Genomic DNA, 18,107 nt, shown 5'->3' on the forward strand with positions numbered 1-18,107 from the left:
TCCAGTTGAATTAATTCAATTCCCTGGCTGCCCCCAATACAAACTAGTTTATCAATAGAGCCTAAGTAAGTTGATTTATGGATTTCATCTTTAGAAACTTACCCGTCAACCCCCATTGGCGTAATTGTTCCTCTATAATACTTTCGCTTCCCTCTCTGGATGTGCATTTTTTAGAAACAGTTTGAAAAAAGCAAGACATCACGGAGGCCACAAAGCAGGCAGCTCCGATCCCTCTTCCTTCGGACAATTATGTGTTTCCAAAACAGTTACCGGGAAGAAAGCAATGGGCAGGCTTATCTGGATTGGTTGGTTAGAAAGAACATTGCGTCGCAATTGGCTATTGCGGGAACCTGGGCGTGTTCTAGAAACAGCATCATTCTATAGAGCAATGACGCTGCTCACACGGGCCTTTCAATGTTTTGTCTGCGTTATTGTTTTTACTCTGCGTGGCGTTTTCTTGTTGGACTCAGTCGACAGACTGTATGCCTATTTGTATACAGTATAATGTTATTGAATAATAATTTTAAAATTAACCCTATGTAGAAACAATATAATATGATTAAGATTATGGGTTTTTCCCCGAAGAGCAACGACGCGTCCTCTAGCACAGTGTTTCCCAACCTTGGCAACTTGAAGATATCCGGACTTCAACTCCCAGAATTCCCCAGCCAGCATTCGCTGGCTGGGGAATTCTGGGAGTTGAAGTCCGGACATCTTCAAGTTGCCAAGGTTGGGAAACACTGCTCTAGCAGATTTCCTACCCAAGGGTCGATTCCCGCCTAAAGTTGCTGTAAATTTTTAGTAAAAATAATCGAAAAAGATAACTTCTATTGTGTATATCCTTTAAAATCTCCCAGGGTCTCTTAACACAAATCGCTTCTAATTTGTAGCTTCAGAGTGGTGTCGGTGGAGATCTCCCCCACTGGCGCAAACATGCGATTAACCAAAAGCGAGGCGTTGGGGAGGCGGCTATACTTCTGTTCAGGAACGTTGCCCGATGGAATTACGGAAAAATACCAAGCTGAAGCGTCACATTCCGATTCTCTAAACCAGTGTTTCTCAACCTTGGCAACTTGAAGATGTCTGGACTTCAACTCCCAGAATTCCCCAGCCAGCATTCGCTGGCTGGGAAATTCTGGGAGTTGAAGTCCAGACATCTTCAAGTAGCCAAGGTTGAGAAACACTGCTCTAAACAAACGTCAAAAAATAGCTGCTTTCATCAAGCTCCGCCTCCAACCCAGTAAAAATCTGGGAGACGGAGAGAAGCATTTTGTACTCTTCTGCTTTCTGCTGTTCTTCTTCTCCTTTTCCGTGGGGCAACGGCCACCTGAGCCATGAAGGACGAAAGCTGGCAACTATCGACGGTCGCCTGGGGAGCCGCGCTTTTCTTTTTGTTTTATTTAGGTTTCTTGCGGCGTGTTACTGGTGCGGCTGGCACGGTTTTTCACCGCCGGCGGTCAGGCCGCTTCGAAAAATCTTGGAGTCCTCCCAGGGACGCGGTGAGTAAGGTCGTAAAGACAATTGCACGTTTTAGGACGATATTCGCATCATCCATGCTATTTCTGGTAGCATGGATTATCTGCATGTGAAGGGCATGGAGAGCGCTGAGCCGTATAGTGACTGAGGGTTGGACAGGACTGAATGGCTGACAACGACGACAGCGGAGTCTACTTACACAAGCTGGTACTTTTCGCTGTAGACATTATAGGAGAGTTGGGGTGGGAGAAAATCAGAAGAGTGTAGTTAACTTCCAATTAACCCATTTTATGAAAACACTTAAGTTTTCCTGAGTATCTCAGGAAAGCTTGTGCATTTTTACAAATTTTGTCTTCAGGAGAAAAAGAGCAGATATAAATGGGCATTTTTTCTGTAGGTCATTTTGAACATGAGCAATAAAACATGTGAGGAGGGCCCCTTTGCTGTCCCAGGAATTCTGGAAGCCAAAATCACAATGGCACATTACTTATTTCAGCCATGTTATTATGCAAGAAAACTCATTGGAAAAGGCAGTTATATTTGGAAGGGTCAGCCCTCCAAAAACATGATGGGTATGTACCATCAAAGCTATCATAGCATAACACAACTGAAAGAAGCTGTACAAAATTGGAAAATGTGGAGAGAGCTGGTCCATAGAATTGCCTACAGTTGGACATGATTGACTGGATAGTATCACTAATAAAGCTTGTGGTATACTTCATGGATGATAATGGAGTGTTTGAGTCCTTTTCTATAAGAAATAGCAAAGATAAAAAGTAGATTAATTTAATTTAATTAACCACATTTATATGCCGCCCAATCCCGAAGGACTCCGGGCGGCTTACAAAAAAAAAGAGAGAAAAAAAAGACACATAACGAACACATAACAAAAGAAAACGGTTTAAAATAGCAACACCTCATACATTCATTCTAATCGGGGCTGGACCTCAACAGTGAGGTCAACAGCCCCAGGCCTGCCGGAACAGCCAAGTTTTTACAGCTTTCCTGAAGGCCATGAGTATGGGTATGGTCCGGATCTCTGGGGGTAGCTGATTCCAAAGAGTCGGAGCAGCCACAGAGAAGACTCTCCTCCGGGGGTCCGCCAGCCGACACTGTCTGGCTGACGGCATCTCAAGGTGGCCCAATCTGTGGGATCTTACTGGCCTCTGGGAGGTATGTGGCAGTAGGCGGTCTCGAAGGTACTCTGGCCCTAAGTCATGTAGGGCTTTAAAGGTGATAACCAACACCTTGAATTGCATCCGGAGACCAATTGGTAGCCAATGCAGCTCGCGGAGGACAGGTGTAATATGGGTGTACCTCATTGTACCCAATATTGCTCACGCGGCCGCATTCTGGACTAACTGCAGTCTCCGAACGCTTTTCAAGGGTAGCCCCATGTAGAGCGTGTTGCAATAATCCAGCCTTGAGGTGACAAAGGCGTAAGTAACCGTTTGAAGTGCCTCCCGATCCAAATAGGGTCGCAATTGGTGCACCAGATGAACCTTTTTGCGCATGTGCAAGCCGAGAATGGCTGCCAAACGTGTTGCTCTGACTGCAGAAGACAGAAAGAACCTGAAAAACCTATGGATGCAGACCCAATAACCAGGCGAGGAGAGGTTTTTATTGACGAGCAAGCTCCAGTGGGACCCCACCACTTTCGGGTGGCTCCCACTGGGCGCTGTGGCTCTCGGCTGTCTCTGTGCTGGTCGGGGCGGCGATGGTGGCTTAGCGCTGACGACGGCGCCTCCGGACAGTGCCTTCAGCGTTTCCAAAGTCTTTGGCGGTTTCAAAGGCAGCTGAAACTGCAGTTTTTCGATCGTGAGGCGCCTCGGGATTTGCTTTGGGCTATCCAGCGCCCCACGGAGAAGGTGATCAGTCGGGGACTTTACTGGGTGAGAGGAGGTGATTACTTTCACCTGCAGCCATTACGGCTTGTCTGGACATTCCCCCCTCCCCCTTTCCCCTTGGCTCAGCCTCTCCCTTCGATGCAGATTCTCGGTTGGCTTCCACTAAAGGCTGTTGCTGTTGCTGTGGCTCTTGTTTGCTCCTGTACCGGCTGGTGGCGGCGATGGCAGCGTTGCGCTGATGGCGGCGCCTTTGGGCAATGTTTTCAGTGTTCCCACCGTCTCCGGCATTTTCAACGGAAATTTTCCAACTGTGAGGAGCTTTTGGGCCTGTGTCGGGCTGTCCATCACCCCCTGGAGAAGGTGGTCAGGCCGGGACTATACTGGACGAGTGTGGGTGGCTGGTTTCATCTGCTGCCATTGCGGCTCTTTTGGACGCCCCCCCTCCCTCTTCCCTTCGACTTGGCCTCTTCTCCCGCACTCAGCCGCTGCCACTATGGGGCCTTTCATTAATTGACACCTGGCTCTTTTCAAACGCGGCTTTTGCACTGTATTTTCATTTTCATCTATTAAGCCCATCGCCACCCGAAGCTGTCCCAAGCCTGCCACCTCAGACAGCGCCATCACTTAGTCCATCCTATTTCTGGGGCTTCAAATCCCAGATAAGCGGGGCACTCAGAGACTGGCTAAACATCTCTCCCAGTGACTACCATCCCTGGCCCCTGTTGGAGCCCCCTAGACTTCTCCTTCGCTATGTTCTTTCCTACTTTGTCTTTTCAAGAAATACCATGGCTGCGGTGAACATGAAAAAGCTTTGTTATACCGGCAACGACTGCAGCCTGTTTCCCATACATGAACTTAGGACCTCCGGCCTTGGGTGCCTTTGTTGGGACTTTGAGGAAGGGAGAGGGACGGAGCAGCTCTCCCTTTCCTCCCCGCACCATTGACTGTCTTAAATTACACGTGCGCAGTGCTCCACAAATTTTAGGAATGTGGTGTGAATGGTATGTCTGGTTGATGTCTGTACCCACTTTTTAACTTCATTATTGTTGTATTTTCTGTGTTTTAAATTGATTTATGTGGGGAATGCATGTATGAATGGCTCTGCATGTATGAGAGGACTGAGAGCATAGCCTGGTGCCCCCGCCACTGAGTGCTTTGTAGAAGTGGTGGGGGGCCCAGGCCTACCTCCCGTCCCGGAATGAGTGACATAAATTGCCTGCTGGATGGAGTGGAGGCCACGGGAGGGGATATGGGGTCTACGGGTGCGGGGGTGGGCCGGAGCATTACAGTCACTATGGGGAGAGGCCGGGTACGACGGGAACTTCAGGGCTAGCCATTACCAGGGAAGGAGGGTTCGCTACGTCACAGAGATCCCTCCTTCTGGCCCTGCTAGTTCCACTCCAGGGCGAGATGGCGAGAACTGTCAGGGCCCTGGTCTCAGGCTGTTGTTGCTAAATGCCAGGTCTGTGGTTCACAAAGCTCCCCTCGTCCGAGACCTAATTTTAGACAAGGGGGCAGACCTGGCATGTATTACTGAAACCTGGCTGGGCCCGGAGGGAGGAGTCCCCCTCACTGAAATGTGCCCAGAAGGATTTCAGGTGCTTCATCAGCCTCGACCCCAGAGAAGGGGTGGGAGAGTGGCGGTCATCGTCCGAAGGTCTTTAGCTCCTCGTAGGATCCCTGCTCCGGAGCTTGTCAGGTGTGAGTCCCTGCTGATGAAGTTGGACCTTGCAGGTCAAGTGGATTTGTTGCTAATGTACTTACCTCCCAACAGCGTTGCAACAGCCCTCCCCTCGCTCCTCGAGTCAGTAGCCGAGTTGGCGGTAGAGTTCCCCAGGCTTGTGGTTCTGAGGGATTTCAACCTGCCTACACTTGGTGAATGCTCTGACGGGGCGCAGGAGTTCATGGCTTCCATGACAGCCATGGACTTGACCCAAGTAATCCAGGGTTCGACTCATTCAGCGGGTCACACGCTTGACCTCGTATTCCTCTCGGAGCAGTGGAGATGTGATCTAGAGTTGAAGGGCATTAAGACCTTGCCCTTGTCATGGTCTGATCACTTCCTACTGAGGCTTGACTTTCGGAAACCAATCCCCCACTGTAGGGAGGGGGAACCGATTAGGTGGTTTCGCCCCAGGCGCCTGATGGACCCTATGGGATTTCAGATGGCGCTTGGAGAAATACCTGACACTATCGTTCACAATCTGGCGGAGTCCTTAGTCGCTGCCTGGAATACAGCGGTGGTGGGGCTCTAAACCGGATTGCGCCTTTGCGACCTCTCCGAGGCAGCGGATCCAGGAGGGCCCCTTGGTTTACTGAGGAACTCCGGGAGATGAAGCGCCAAAAGGGACGCCTAGAGCGCCGCTGGAGGGCCAGTAAATCTGAGTCAGACCAAGCACTGATGAGAGCCTTTATCAGAGCCTATATCGTGGCAATACGGGCGGTGAAATGTTTGCATTTTGCCGCCCTTATTGCATCCGCTGAATCGCACCCAGCCACCTTGTTTAGAATAACCCGCTCCCTCTTGAAAGGGAGGGATGCGGATGACCCTTTACAAGGTAGAGGTGAGGAATTTGTTCAGTATTTAATGGATAAAGTCGCTCGGATTCGGACAGAGCTGGACTCCAATTGCACGGTACCAGCCGAGATACCAGGGGAAGGTCTTGAGCATACTTTATGGATTGAGTTTCAACTTGCTTCTCCTGAGGAAGTGGACAAGGCCATGGGAGCGGTGAGTGCCTCCACTTGTATACTGGACACTTGTATACTGGACCCGTGCCCCTCCTGGCTGGTCTCGACCAGCAGAGATGTGACACGCGGCTGGATCCGGACGATAGTTAACACCTCTCTCCGGGAAGGAATTTTCCCGCTCCTCCTAAAGGATGCGGTGGTGAGACCCCTCCTGAAGAAGCCATCTCTGGACCCAGCCATTTTGAGCAACTATCTTCCAGTCTCCAACCTTCCTTTGTTGGGAAGGTTGTTGAGAAAGTGGTGGCCTCTCAACTCCGACGGTCCTTGGATGAAACCGATTATCTGACTCCTTTCAGTCTGGCTTCAGACCTGGTTATAGCACTGAAACTGCTTTGGTCGCGCTGATCGATGATCTCTGGTAAGCCAGGGATAGGGGTCACCCCTCTATCCTTGTACTCCTTGACCTCTCAGCGGCTTTCGATACCATCGACCATGGTATCCTTCTGCGACGGTTGCGGGAGGTGGGAGTGGGAGGCACCATCCTTCGGTGGTTCTCCTCCTACCTCTCGGACAGGTTGCAGTCGGTGTTGGTCGGAGGACAGAGGTCAACCCCAAGGCCCCTCAACTATGGGGTGCCGCAGGGTTCGGTCCTGTCCCCCATCCTATTCAACATCTACATGAAGCCGCTGGGTGAGATCATACGCCGGCACGGGATTAAGTACCACCAATATGCGGACGATACGCAGCTGTATCTGTCTGCCCCATGCCAACTCAGCGAAGCAGTAGAAGTGATGTGCCAGTGCCTGGAGGCTGTTAGGGTCTGGATGGGAGCAAACAAGTTGGCACTCAATCCAGACAAGACCGAGTGGCTTCTGATGTTCCCTCACAAAGATTGGCCAATTATTCCATCTCTCAGGCTGGGGGGTGAAATTATACGCCCCTCAAAGAGGGTCCGCAATTTGGGAGTCCTCCTGGATCCCCAGCTGACTTTAGAACACCATTTGTCGGCTGTGACCAGGGGGACCTTTGCCCAGGTTCGCCTGGTGCACCAATTGCGACCCTACCTGGATCGGGAGGCCCTTCAGACAGTCACTCACACCCTTGTGACCTCAAGACTGGATTACTGTGACGCGCTCTACATGTGGCTGCCCTTGAAGAGTGTTCGAAGACTTCAGTTAGTCCAGAATGCAGCCGCGCAAGCGATTGTGGGTGCACCTAGGTACACCCAGGTCACACCTATCCTCCGTGAGCTGCACTGGCTACCCATTAGTCTCCGGACCCGCTTCAAGGTGCTGGTCGTCACCTATAAAGCCCTACATGGCATCAGACCTGGGTACCTGAGAGACCGCCTCCTGCCGATTATCTCCCTTAGACCGATCAGATCTCACAGGTTAGGTCTCCTCCGGATTCCATCTGCCAGCCAATGTTGGCTGGCGACCCCCTGGGGGAGAGCCTTCTCAGTTGCAGCTCCAGCCCTCTGGAATGATCTCCCCGTGGAGATCCGGCCCCGTACTACCCTCCCGGCCTTCCGCAAACCCACCAAGTCCTGGCTGCTCCAGCAGGCCGGGGGGCTTGTGAAATATCCAGCCCCACAGTAACTGTGAATGTTGCATATTTTTAAAGTGTTGTCTTGTCTATTTATCCCCTTCCCTTGTTTATTGTAAGCCGCCCGGAGTCCTCCGGGAGTGGGCGGCATACAAGACCAAACAAACAAACAAACAAACAAACAAACCTGGGCAAAGGCCCCCCTGGTCACAACCGATAGATGATATTCCAGTTTCAGCTGCAAATCCAGGAGGACCCCCAAATTGCGGACCCTCTCTGAGGGGGGCAAATTTTCACCCCTCCAGGGTTAAGGATGGACTGTCTAAGATGTCCTTCGGGGGCAGCATCCAAAGCTACTCAGTCTTATCAGGATTGAGCACAAGTTTGTTCACCCCCATCCAGATCCCAACAGCCTCCAGGCATCGGCACATCACGTCTGCCATTACACTGAGCTGGCACGGGGCAGAAAGATACAGTTGAGTATCATCTGCGTATTGATGGTACTTTACCCCGTGCTGTCGCATTAAAAAGCTAGTAAGTCTGTATAAATTAACTTAATGTCTACTTAGATCAAACTTGTCAGCTAATATTTAATACATAATGTATGTCTTCAAAATACACACCTTAAAATGACATTCTAAATCTGTTGGAAAGTAAAGATCTTGGTAAAAAGATGGCCTCTAACCAAAAAAATGGTGGTGGTGGAGTAATAATATATATGAAGAGTTTACCATAGACTCCAGAAAAAACAAATCAGAGGGGAAGAAGATTCATAATAGTAAGCTTTCAGACCAAATCTGGAAAAATAACAATTACCACAATTTGTGATAACAAAATTATATAAAAGACATCAAAGGAGATTTCTTTATCCCTGAAGAAATGAATGACTTTTCCCCTACATGTAGATATAATTATTTCATCTAAAAGAATTTCCAGCAAATTCCCCTGTATACTCCTAACTCCCTCTTAGCCTGTCATTATCATATTTTTTAGATATATGGAGATATCTTACAGAGAGGGAATATATTATTTTATATATAAGACAGGTTAAATTGGTAGGAATGTATTTAAGAAACATGAATATATAAGGATTTATTTAAAAATATACACAGAGCTGAAAAAATGTAATGTCTAGTTTGCCAAATTATTTTTAACTGAACTAAATTGTATTTAAGATTTAGATTAGATATAGATATTTTTGAAATTACAATCATGCTGTGGTAATTATTTTGGAGGGGCAGCAGTATTAATTTGATTTTTTTTAAAAAACAACAGCTAATGGCTTTATGGTGACAATACTTCTGTAAACCAGTATGTGTTTTCTCTATTTCTAGTGGTCCCCTAGACTATCTGGCTTTCCTCTACGGCTTTGCGTGCACTTGGCCAATACAGTAAGTATCCAGCCTTTCCTCCTCCTCCTTCTTTACTTCCTCTTTTACTGCTTCAGATGCTGAGGGAAATGCAAAGTTCTAGTGGCCTCAACCATTGTTATTTGATGTTATTGTTGTGTATCTTTGATGTCTCTCCATCTTTTTCTGGGTCGGCCTTGTGTTCTCTGGCCTTCTCTTTTTGTATATGTCTTTTATAGCATAGAATCCCAAGATCAATATGGTTAAAAGTTGTACTCTTCAAACTACTTCTATATCTATAGCATATCTCTTGATTTTCAGTGAGGATTATCAAACGTAAGACTAGGCAACTTGGTGGTTTCCAGGTGGTTTGGACATAAATTTCCAGTTTGTCCACTTGATCCAAAAAGTAAAGTAATACCAGTTAGTAAAAAGTTAACAGGAACAACTTAACCTTATTTTCCAATCAGATTGTACCGTATAATCTGTAAATTGTATGCAAAATACCTGTTTCAAAAAGTTGCTGATTGTTTGAGCTGAGAGAATCAAATAGCTGCAGAATAAGCAGGTTTTAAATGAAGCTTTTCAAGAGTGGACCAATGTATCCATATCTGAGAAATAACCTCAGATAATCTCTGATCCCTCTGTAAAAATGAAGGCATTATTTGATGCAATTCTCTGTGACAGGCTATGGCATTCTGTGTGAATAATTATGATGCTTCATGAGAATACAACAACACCGGTTACATGAACAAATGGCAGATAATTAATGACAATTTTCCAACCTCCAAAAGAGTTAAATAGAGTGAAGAGTCAAGTTGTGTATCCTTATCCTCCTATTTAATGTTTATTGTAATGACATTCTGTAAGTCTTTGTCAAACCAACATCTTTCACCTCTGCCTGCATCCTTTGAAAACTAGGTGAGTCAATAACCAAGTCATTGCACAGTAATGATACTGTGTCATATCATGTTGGTTGATGACTAGTGAACAATTTTCTTTCATCTTTTGAAATGATATTTCTGATCTGTTAGGTCATAAAAGTTGAGTTATGAAAACAGTCTCTCTAACCAAAAAGATTCCTTGATAAATTTATTTTTATCTAAACATTTCAAGGTTTATAACTGAGTTTTAAAGGAAAGGAAGCTTCCGTTTCATTTTTGCCCTCAAACTCTTCTGGGATCTTGGGTAGTGACACACAACAAAGAAGTCTTAGTTATCCATTTTGTTGAATCAAATACTTACCAAGTTCCATCAGAAACATGAGGGGAGAGAAGAAGATGGACTGTGACCCCTAAAATGTCTTCCAACCAAGTCGTTATCTGGCCCTTTCTTTTATAATGTTTCAGTACTCTCTACTTCAGCTATATCCTCATTCATTGTTGTTGGGCTAGGTACCGTTTGATGGGATGTTCAGCTACTGGCCAACTTCCTGCCTATTCTGGAATCTGTTATTTTTATATAACCAAAGCTGCACTTTTTGGATGCTTTTTGTTTTTTTATTCACTTTGTTTTGTTTGGATTATTGCTTCTATGTCACACTACTGAGTTCAGATGGATTTCATCATTTTTGTAACATCCTCTATGCAACACATTAGACTCCAGTTAGGAATGCCAGATTTCTCTTCACTGGCTAAGGAAGAAACAGGCATGATTTAAACTCTATGAAATAATTCCTCAAGAAGTTATGTATATAGTACAAGCCCTATTTTTAGTAAAATAAAAGTTTATTTTATTTATTGATCAAATTTATGTGGCTGCCTCATCGAAAATGTCTCTGTGCAGCATACAACAATTACTGTACCTGTTTCCTATCTGTATGTGTTGTAACTGATTTGAAGCCACATTCTTTTGAGAATGGGGGAAATGATTTTTGCTGTAACCGATTCACTGTATCAGATCAATACTGGCTTTGGTGAAAGCAGAATGGTTAAGCCTTAAATTCAATCTAGCGAAAGATGCTATCTGTATGTGTTTTGTATTTGGTCTTTTAATACCCAATTATGTTCAGTCTTTGTTGAAAGAAGACTCAATCTAGAACAAAGAAATAAAAATTCTTTTTTTTTCATTGTAGGCTTTTGGACAACTTTTTTTAGTGCCATTTTTAATGCAGTAAGTACTATTTTACTAACTGAATTACATAATAGAGACTCTGCAAGCAGAGTAAAATGGAGAACATGAAAAACATATTCAAATTGAATGAGTTATGCACTGTATGGGAGACAGAGATCTTTTTCACTGTAGCACTAGATTTTCTAGGCTAACAATCTATTCTCCGAAACAATACACGTGAGAACATTTCTATGTTACATACGCACCAAACAGTACAGTTTCTACAATAGCTTCTTGATGTGGTTCTTTATTGTGTTTGGGATGTAGAGTTAAAAGAACTTTAAAATATTAAAAAGTTCAAAATTTGCCTAACATTAGTAGTTGAACATAATGTTCGTTCAGCTATGCCAACACTGACACCAACAATTTGCCATTAATTTTAAACTTCTGAACCTATGAAAGATGCTTAATATCCTGCAGATAGTCTTTGACCTATGACTGTTCGATCAGTGACACTTCCAACATGATGGTGTTGCACAAATGGTGGTTATGACTGTATTTTGATCTCTGGCTGTTCCACTATCTCCACAGTGATCACAGTCTGGGTGTTTGACAACCTTTTAGCACTTACAGTTGGTTGCCAAGCATCCTGCAATCACATAATCTCTATTTACTCAGAAAGTCAATGGGAAAGCTGGCAGGGAAGATTATAAGTCACTGAGATAAATCTGCCCCATCTGTTCACTCTCCACCAGCCCTCTGCACTTATGCAATCCACTGATGCTCCTTTCCCCATCTGTGCTGCATCTCTGAGCATCCTCCCAACCCTTGGGGCAACTCTTGCACAGCTCACTGCAACCTTTCTGATCTGCGATATGCCATTGCTTAGCAACATAAATTCCACTCCCAATTGTTACTACACGGATGGCAAGGACTACCTGCCAAGGACAACCTGTACTTAAGATTAGCAAATAGTTTGGACATGAAAGGTAGATTATGTCCCTCTTTTCATCCTTTGGAGAAATGAAAAACTTCCTATTGCAGTTATACCTTTGACAGGGCTACTATTTAAACCAATCAGAATCTTCTCACCTTTTTACATATGAAGGAAAAGAGAAGAAAAGAAGAAAGAGAGCCCCAGAATTGTTTCCTTCTCATTACTTGCTACTAATCCATAATCTGAAACTGGTTTGTAGGTAGCCTGGATGTTGAAGGGAAATGGTCAGCTTGCTCCTTTCAGTCTGCCTGATCAAAGGACTCTCTTAAATTCTAATACTAGATTTACCACTATTCAGTGACTATTTGATGTTACAATGCCACTATATGAAGGGACTTAAAATCAGTCTTTTCTGGCAGCTTCAGAGACAAGGTGAGATGGCTGGCATCTTGAGAGATAAAGTCAACAGAAGCCAGCAAGTCACTTAAGAAAATCTTGCCACCACATTTCTTCACTAATATGCAGAGGTGGGTTTCTGCCGGTTCACCCTGGATAAGGTGGTAGTGGCAGTGGCGGGAGGCTCTTCCCACCCACCCAGACACTTCAGTACATGCGCAGAAGCGTCACATGCACAAATGTGCATGAGCAAACTGGTAGTAAAATAAATTGAAACCCACCACTGCTCATATGCGCCACATTTTATTCTCTCCTTTGTTGGCTTACACTCACCAGAGCGCTTTTCCCCCAGCCTCCCTACATTCGCACATAGACAAGTGGCATCTTCCTTCCTCAGCCCCTTTTCTCCCTATGCTTACATACCCCAATGCATGCAGTGCCTTCTTTCTCCATCCTCCTATGCTCACATGTGTATGCTCCACACCCCCTTTTCCTGGCCTCCCCAAGTTAATACTGTATTCCTATATCCCAAATATGCATGTGGCCTACACTGGGTCTCCTGGGGCCTTCCTCCCCCCCACACCACACCCCTGTGCTCCTTACCTGTAGCTCTCTCTGTTTCCTGCTTAATAACCCACATATCCTGGGGTTGTGATGACAACCAGGGCCATCTGAATTATCATTAAGCAATGTAGTCATGCAATAATAGCAATTAATGAACACATTGCTTAGCAATTGCAATCCCACTCCCTATTGCCAATGTAGCTCAAGGACTACCTGTATATGTTCTGGCTGACTTTTTTCCTGCATTTCTTGAAAGAAGAAAACATAGAAGCTATGTATATAAATTGATCTTCTGGCTTTCACAGCTGGTATCTGTTGAGCACTTTTGAGTTTCAAGGTTTAATAACTGCTCTAGATAACAGATTTCCTGACATTTTACCGGCAACTATGGCTGTCTCCTTCAGATTCAAGGTGGTCTCCCTGAGTGTACTGTACAGTTGCCTTTTGTCTGCATAGCAGACCACTTTCTTCTGAGGCCACAGTTGCTGACACAATATTAGGAAATCTATTGTCTAGACCACAGTGTGCATATCTGATCAATTCCAGTAATGCAACATTTAGGATACATTTAGAATAATGTTATTAATGGAAAACTTTGAGGGAAATAGGCAGTACAGAAAAATGTGTGTGTGTGTGTGTAGCTATCATTAAAAATAATTTTAAATTAGTACTTTACTGAATTTTAAAAAACTTTCTCAAGTTAATGTAATAAAATGCACTTTTTTCAGGATGAACAATTTTACTGCTCTACGCTACCTTGATATTACTGAAGATCCTACTTTCATGCCAATGGTGGCTTCAGAAAGAAAAGAACACAAGTCAGAATCAAAAAATGTCTCAGCAATTCTCGAGAGTTTGATGGAATCAAGGCATGTGTGTAATTTAAGGGGTCGGAAAGATATAGTTGCAAACACTTGAAAGCAATAGCTCGGTAAACTTTAGTTGTGGGAGTTCAGTGTATCCACAAATTATAGCAAGTATTGAACATTCATAAGGGAGATAACGTAGTTTTCTGTTTCCACTGCGTTATTGTTTTAAAGTTAAATGGAACTCTGGAATCTTAAATGTTGAACAAATTGTATATTTTGAATTGGAACTGAAAACATTTTTTTCCATTGTACTTCCTAGTGATTATCATTTTTTGTTAGGAAAAATAAATGATCAAGGAAATGATTGGAAAAATTAAATTGAACAGTATGGGCTTCTGCCTCTCTTCACAGCAGGTCTCACCAGTAGGATGTTGCAGTTGAGAAAGAAATGGAGCCATATCCAGCCAAACTGGATGAGTAATAATGAAAGGCTACCAATCTCAGACGATTGCTGCTGAAAGGAAGATTAGAAAAGGGCGTTTATGCTTCTCGGTTAACATCTTACTCTTTTCAAATTATCCATGAATCTTTATTGTTCTTTTTTTTTATGTCACAGCTCATGTTCTGCAAGTTCTGTTTTCAGATTTAAAGGGATTCAGGATTACTTGAAATGCTATAGGTAAGGAATTCAATATTTTTTTTAAAAAAAGTATATGTTTGTTCTTGGGTTTCTTTTTCTTGATTGACAAAACAGTAGCTTAGGGGCTAATTTTGTTCCTACTTTTCACTCCATTCCAGAAGAGGTGGAGAAATATAAGCATTGTTTGCATTTTCCAAAAAGATACCTTTAGAATGAGCAGGTGTGAATGTTTCTGTTGTGAAGTTAACTCTGTTTTTCTTTATCTTTGTTCATGTGCATAATTGAATAATCGTTCCCAGTTTCTCCATGCTTCATATGTTTCTGGCAAACTATGGTTCTTGATTTTAAATTTACTTTGGGATACCATTCCATACCAGTCGGTTATTATTATGCATAATCACATTAGATGGAACTAGAAGATCATGTTTTTCCTCAGTCTGATTCAAGAAATATATCTGACCAAATTTAATTTAATTCTCACATTTCTCAACCACTCAGTTCCCAAATACTGAGCAGCTAATTGACATGGTTCACTCATCCTAAGAATCATAAGTAAACAATTAGCCATAATGTGAGTTGTTTGGCTTAGCATATTGCATGAATGAAAACATAGCTCTTTTGTTTGGTATGAATGGTTACATGGAGTAACTATTATGGTTCATTACAGCACAAATGATATAGTAGTATAGGACTCAGAAAGTCTTGATTCACTAAGCATTCCCTTTAAAGAACTTGGGGTTGTGCATTTGAAATCTTACTGTTCAGGGCTACTAGTGACTTCAGCATGAATCTGACAATAGAGTGGAAATATAACAACTTCCATTTTGACTGTTCACTAGATCTGGAGAGGTAACACCCCGAGAAGTTGCCAAGAACATTATTGCTGCTCTGAAAGAAGTTGGGAAAGCAAATCCTAACCTCCAGGCAATTTCTCAGTGGAATGAGGAAGAGATAATCAAGGTATGTTCAGTGAGAGGAGAATTACTTGTTTCTTGAAAAAGGTATTCTCTAAATTGTGTTATTACAGGGTTTGGAGAAAGAGTCTCCTTTCTTGTGCTGAAGTTCTCTGATTTGGATTTCAAGATGAGATATTTTGTAGTTTACTTGTTTAAAGTATTATTTCTATAGAATAATTATAATATAATAATTATAATTATTTTATAAATCTCTTTAAAAAAAGTTTTATTCACAAATCTCTCTTTGCTCAGATGGCTGAGGAATCCACAGCTCGTTACAGAAGCAAACAGCCTCTCTCACTCTTGGATGGAATTCCAGTATGCATAAAAGAAGAAATTAAAGTGGTATACACATTTCACTTTTTTTGTGCTCAGTGTTGTTAAAAAGGAAAACAAATATCACATTGAGGGTATAGGAAAGAAATATTAAGAAAGTATAACAGCACCTTAATACTATCAATTGTACCTTGCATTAATATCAATACTATAATACCTGTATAATAAAATCCAATGCAAGAAATTTGAAATACCATGTATTCTTCTTGCTACATCTCAAGATGTTGAAGAACTAGAAAGGGAGCAGAAAAAGAAATCCAAAATGATAAAAAGATTAAAGTAAGTCCCTTATGAAGAAATGTTTCAAAGTTCATTTTAAAGCAATAAAGAATATAATAAAGATGTATGAAAGAATGTTTTATAATAGTGGAAATCAATATCATTCAATGAAGCTGAACAGAGGGAGACTAATAAAAAGTTCTTCATACAGCAGTACATATTTAAATCACTGGTTCACAATCATTTTGGCTTAATGGCTGTATTTCAAAAAGAGGATAGAGATGAGAAGGGCTAGGACAAAACCCTGAAGTTTATTTAATTATATGCGGTTAATAGACATTTGTTTCATCTATATAATGTTCATTTCTGCCATATTAAAAATTAACGATGAGATTTGTAGAAGCTCTCTGCCTTGCATAGGCTCTGAGGCATATAGTGAAATTTGCTATCACAGATGTAACTACAACCACCAACTTGAAGAGATTTTTAAAAAGATAGGAAGAATTCATGGAGGATAAACTATCAATGATTGCTAGTTATCATGGTTATACACAGTATACATAAGAGACTGTCAAAGTAATATGCTGCTCATTATAATGAGTTTGCTATGTTGTGGAATTTGGCAAAGTAGGAAGCACAATGTAAGGGGAAGAACCATGTTTGTTGTAATGATCATTGCATGTCTGCTTTATAGCAATAGCAATAGCAGTAGACTTATATACCGCTTCATAGGCCTTTCAGGCCTCTCTAAGCGGTTTACAGAGAGTCAGCATATTGCCCCCAACAATCTGGGTCCTCATTTTACCCACCTCGGAAGGATGGAAGGCTGAGTCAACCCTGAGCCGGTGAGATTTGAACCGCTGACCTGCTGATCTAGCAGTAGCCTGCAGTGCTGCATTTAACCACTGCGCCACCTTGGCTCATACGAGATGGATTTTGAACAATGGAAAAGCAATTTTTTTTAACAGAAATTGTTGTATGCAAGGCAAGAAATCCTGGAAATCTTATTAGCTGGCCAATTTGGGGAAGTTATGCACGTCCTTATTTGTGTATCTGGGGTGAGGCCCATTAGGCGAATTGGGCCTTTCATGAGGGCAGAAGAGCTGGGAAATTAACAAAGTGAAATGGTGAGATCACCAGCTGATAAGAAGTTGGAAGGTTGGAGTTTCACTAAATTGCAATTTCCTTATAAGGGAAATTGGACTAAGCTGTGAGTGATAAGGAGGCTTCTGTTTTTTAGTCTAGATGGGATTGTAGGGGGGCTTTGAGATGGAGGGGGGGGGTCAATTTGGCCTGAGAGAAACTTCTTCCCAGAGAAGAACTAGGTTTGATTATAAAAGGATGCATTTTCTTATGAAATTGTTTTCTGTGTGGTTTATGGCCATTGGATTCCCTTGAGGCAGGGATAAATGATCTATAGTACTGGGTTGTATTTATAATGAATCCTATCACAGAATACTTTTTGGTATATTTATAAGGTACCCTATCACCACCGAAGTGGAACTGTATACTTGGGCACAAAGCCAGAGACTGAAGATGCCACTGTGACAAAGAAATTACGGGAGGCTGGTGCCATGATCATTGGCGTCTCGAACATGCATGAATTGGGTATAGGGACCACTGGATGTAATCCCAATAGGTAAAATAGTATGTATTCACTAAATCGATTTTCATTCAAACTGTTTCTTGTGAGGGCTAGAAAGAACAGTTAGAAAAACAATTAAGCTTTGTGACATCTTGAATGCTAAAACAGTGTAATGAAATTTTATTGGGGTGGGAATATGGAAGCATGGAAGGTGAGAGAAAAAAGATTTAAATGTACCACTGGGTAGTTACATTGTTTCCAGAAAAAAGAAAAAGCATGGCAATTCTTTGAATTTTTGTGCTGAATAAGCTTTCCTAAAGGAGACTTTCCTCCTTTCTTGGTAGCAGTGATGCCTTTCTAAATTGAGCTGTCTTAGCTTGCAGGTATGAAACTAGGGGGGCTGGAGAAGCTTTTCTATGTACCTGTAGGCCAGGGGTAGGTTCCGGCAGTCACTACTGCCGGTTTGCTCATGACTACACCACACGCATGCTTGATGCACAATGTGTGTGCATGCACAGTGCAATAAACATTGCTCTGCACTGTGCAGAAGCAAAAAACAAGATGGCAGTGCCTATGGCCCAGAGAACCAGTTTGGGGGCGTGGCAGGCTTGGGTCACTGCTGGTTCCAGCGACCCAGACCACCAAACCACTAATGGTTCGGCCAAACGGTCTGAACAGGTAGGAGGAACCCACCACTGCTATAGA

General features: G+C 43.2%; 2 protein-coding genes across 2 annotated transcripts in view; one reads left to right on the forward strand and one right to left on the reverse strand.

Moving 5' to 3' along the window:
- The window catches only part of CHD1L (chromodomain helicase DNA binding protein 1 like), a 49,751-nt gene extending 49,475 nt beyond the window's left edge, over positions 1–276 (reverse strand). The window contains exon 1 of the mRNA XM_087716544.1: positions 103–276. Within this exon, the coding sequence (XP_087572670.1) occupies positions 103–199 (97 nt within the window). The 5' untranslated portion in view covers positions 200–276. The remainder of the gene's footprint in view (positions 1–102) is intronic.
- Positions 277–1,216: 940 nt separating this feature from the next.
- LOC106555180 (uncharacterized) overlaps positions 1,217–18,107 on the forward strand; it is a 41,711-nt gene continuing 24,820 nt past the window's right edge. Inside the window, exons 1-8 of the mRNA XM_014073957.2 lie at positions 1,217–1,499; positions 8,894–8,950; positions 10,983–11,020; positions 13,586–13,726; positions 14,283–14,345; positions 15,146–15,266; positions 15,515–15,607; positions 17,296–17,456. Coding sequence (XP_013929432.2) covers positions 1,335–1,499; positions 8,894–8,950; positions 10,983–11,020; positions 13,586–13,726; positions 14,283–14,345; positions 15,146–15,266; positions 15,515–15,607; positions 17,296–17,456 — 839 coding nt within the window. The 5' untranslated portion in view covers positions 1,217–1,334. The remainder of the gene's footprint in view (positions 1,500–8,893; positions 8,951–10,982; positions 11,021–13,585; positions 13,727–14,282; positions 14,346–15,145; positions 15,267–15,514; positions 15,608–17,295; positions 17,457–18,107) is intronic.

This window comes from Thamnophis sirtalis, unplaced genomic scaffold, assembly GCF_051295495.1.
Source record: "Thamnophis sirtalis isolate CommonGarterSnake01/CBP01778 unplaced genomic scaffold, rThaSir2_p1.2 scaffold_5, whole genome shotgun sequence".
NCBI classification, from domain to species: domain Eukaryota; kingdom Metazoa; phylum Chordata; class Lepidosauria; order Squamata; family Natricidae; genus Thamnophis; species Thamnophis sirtalis.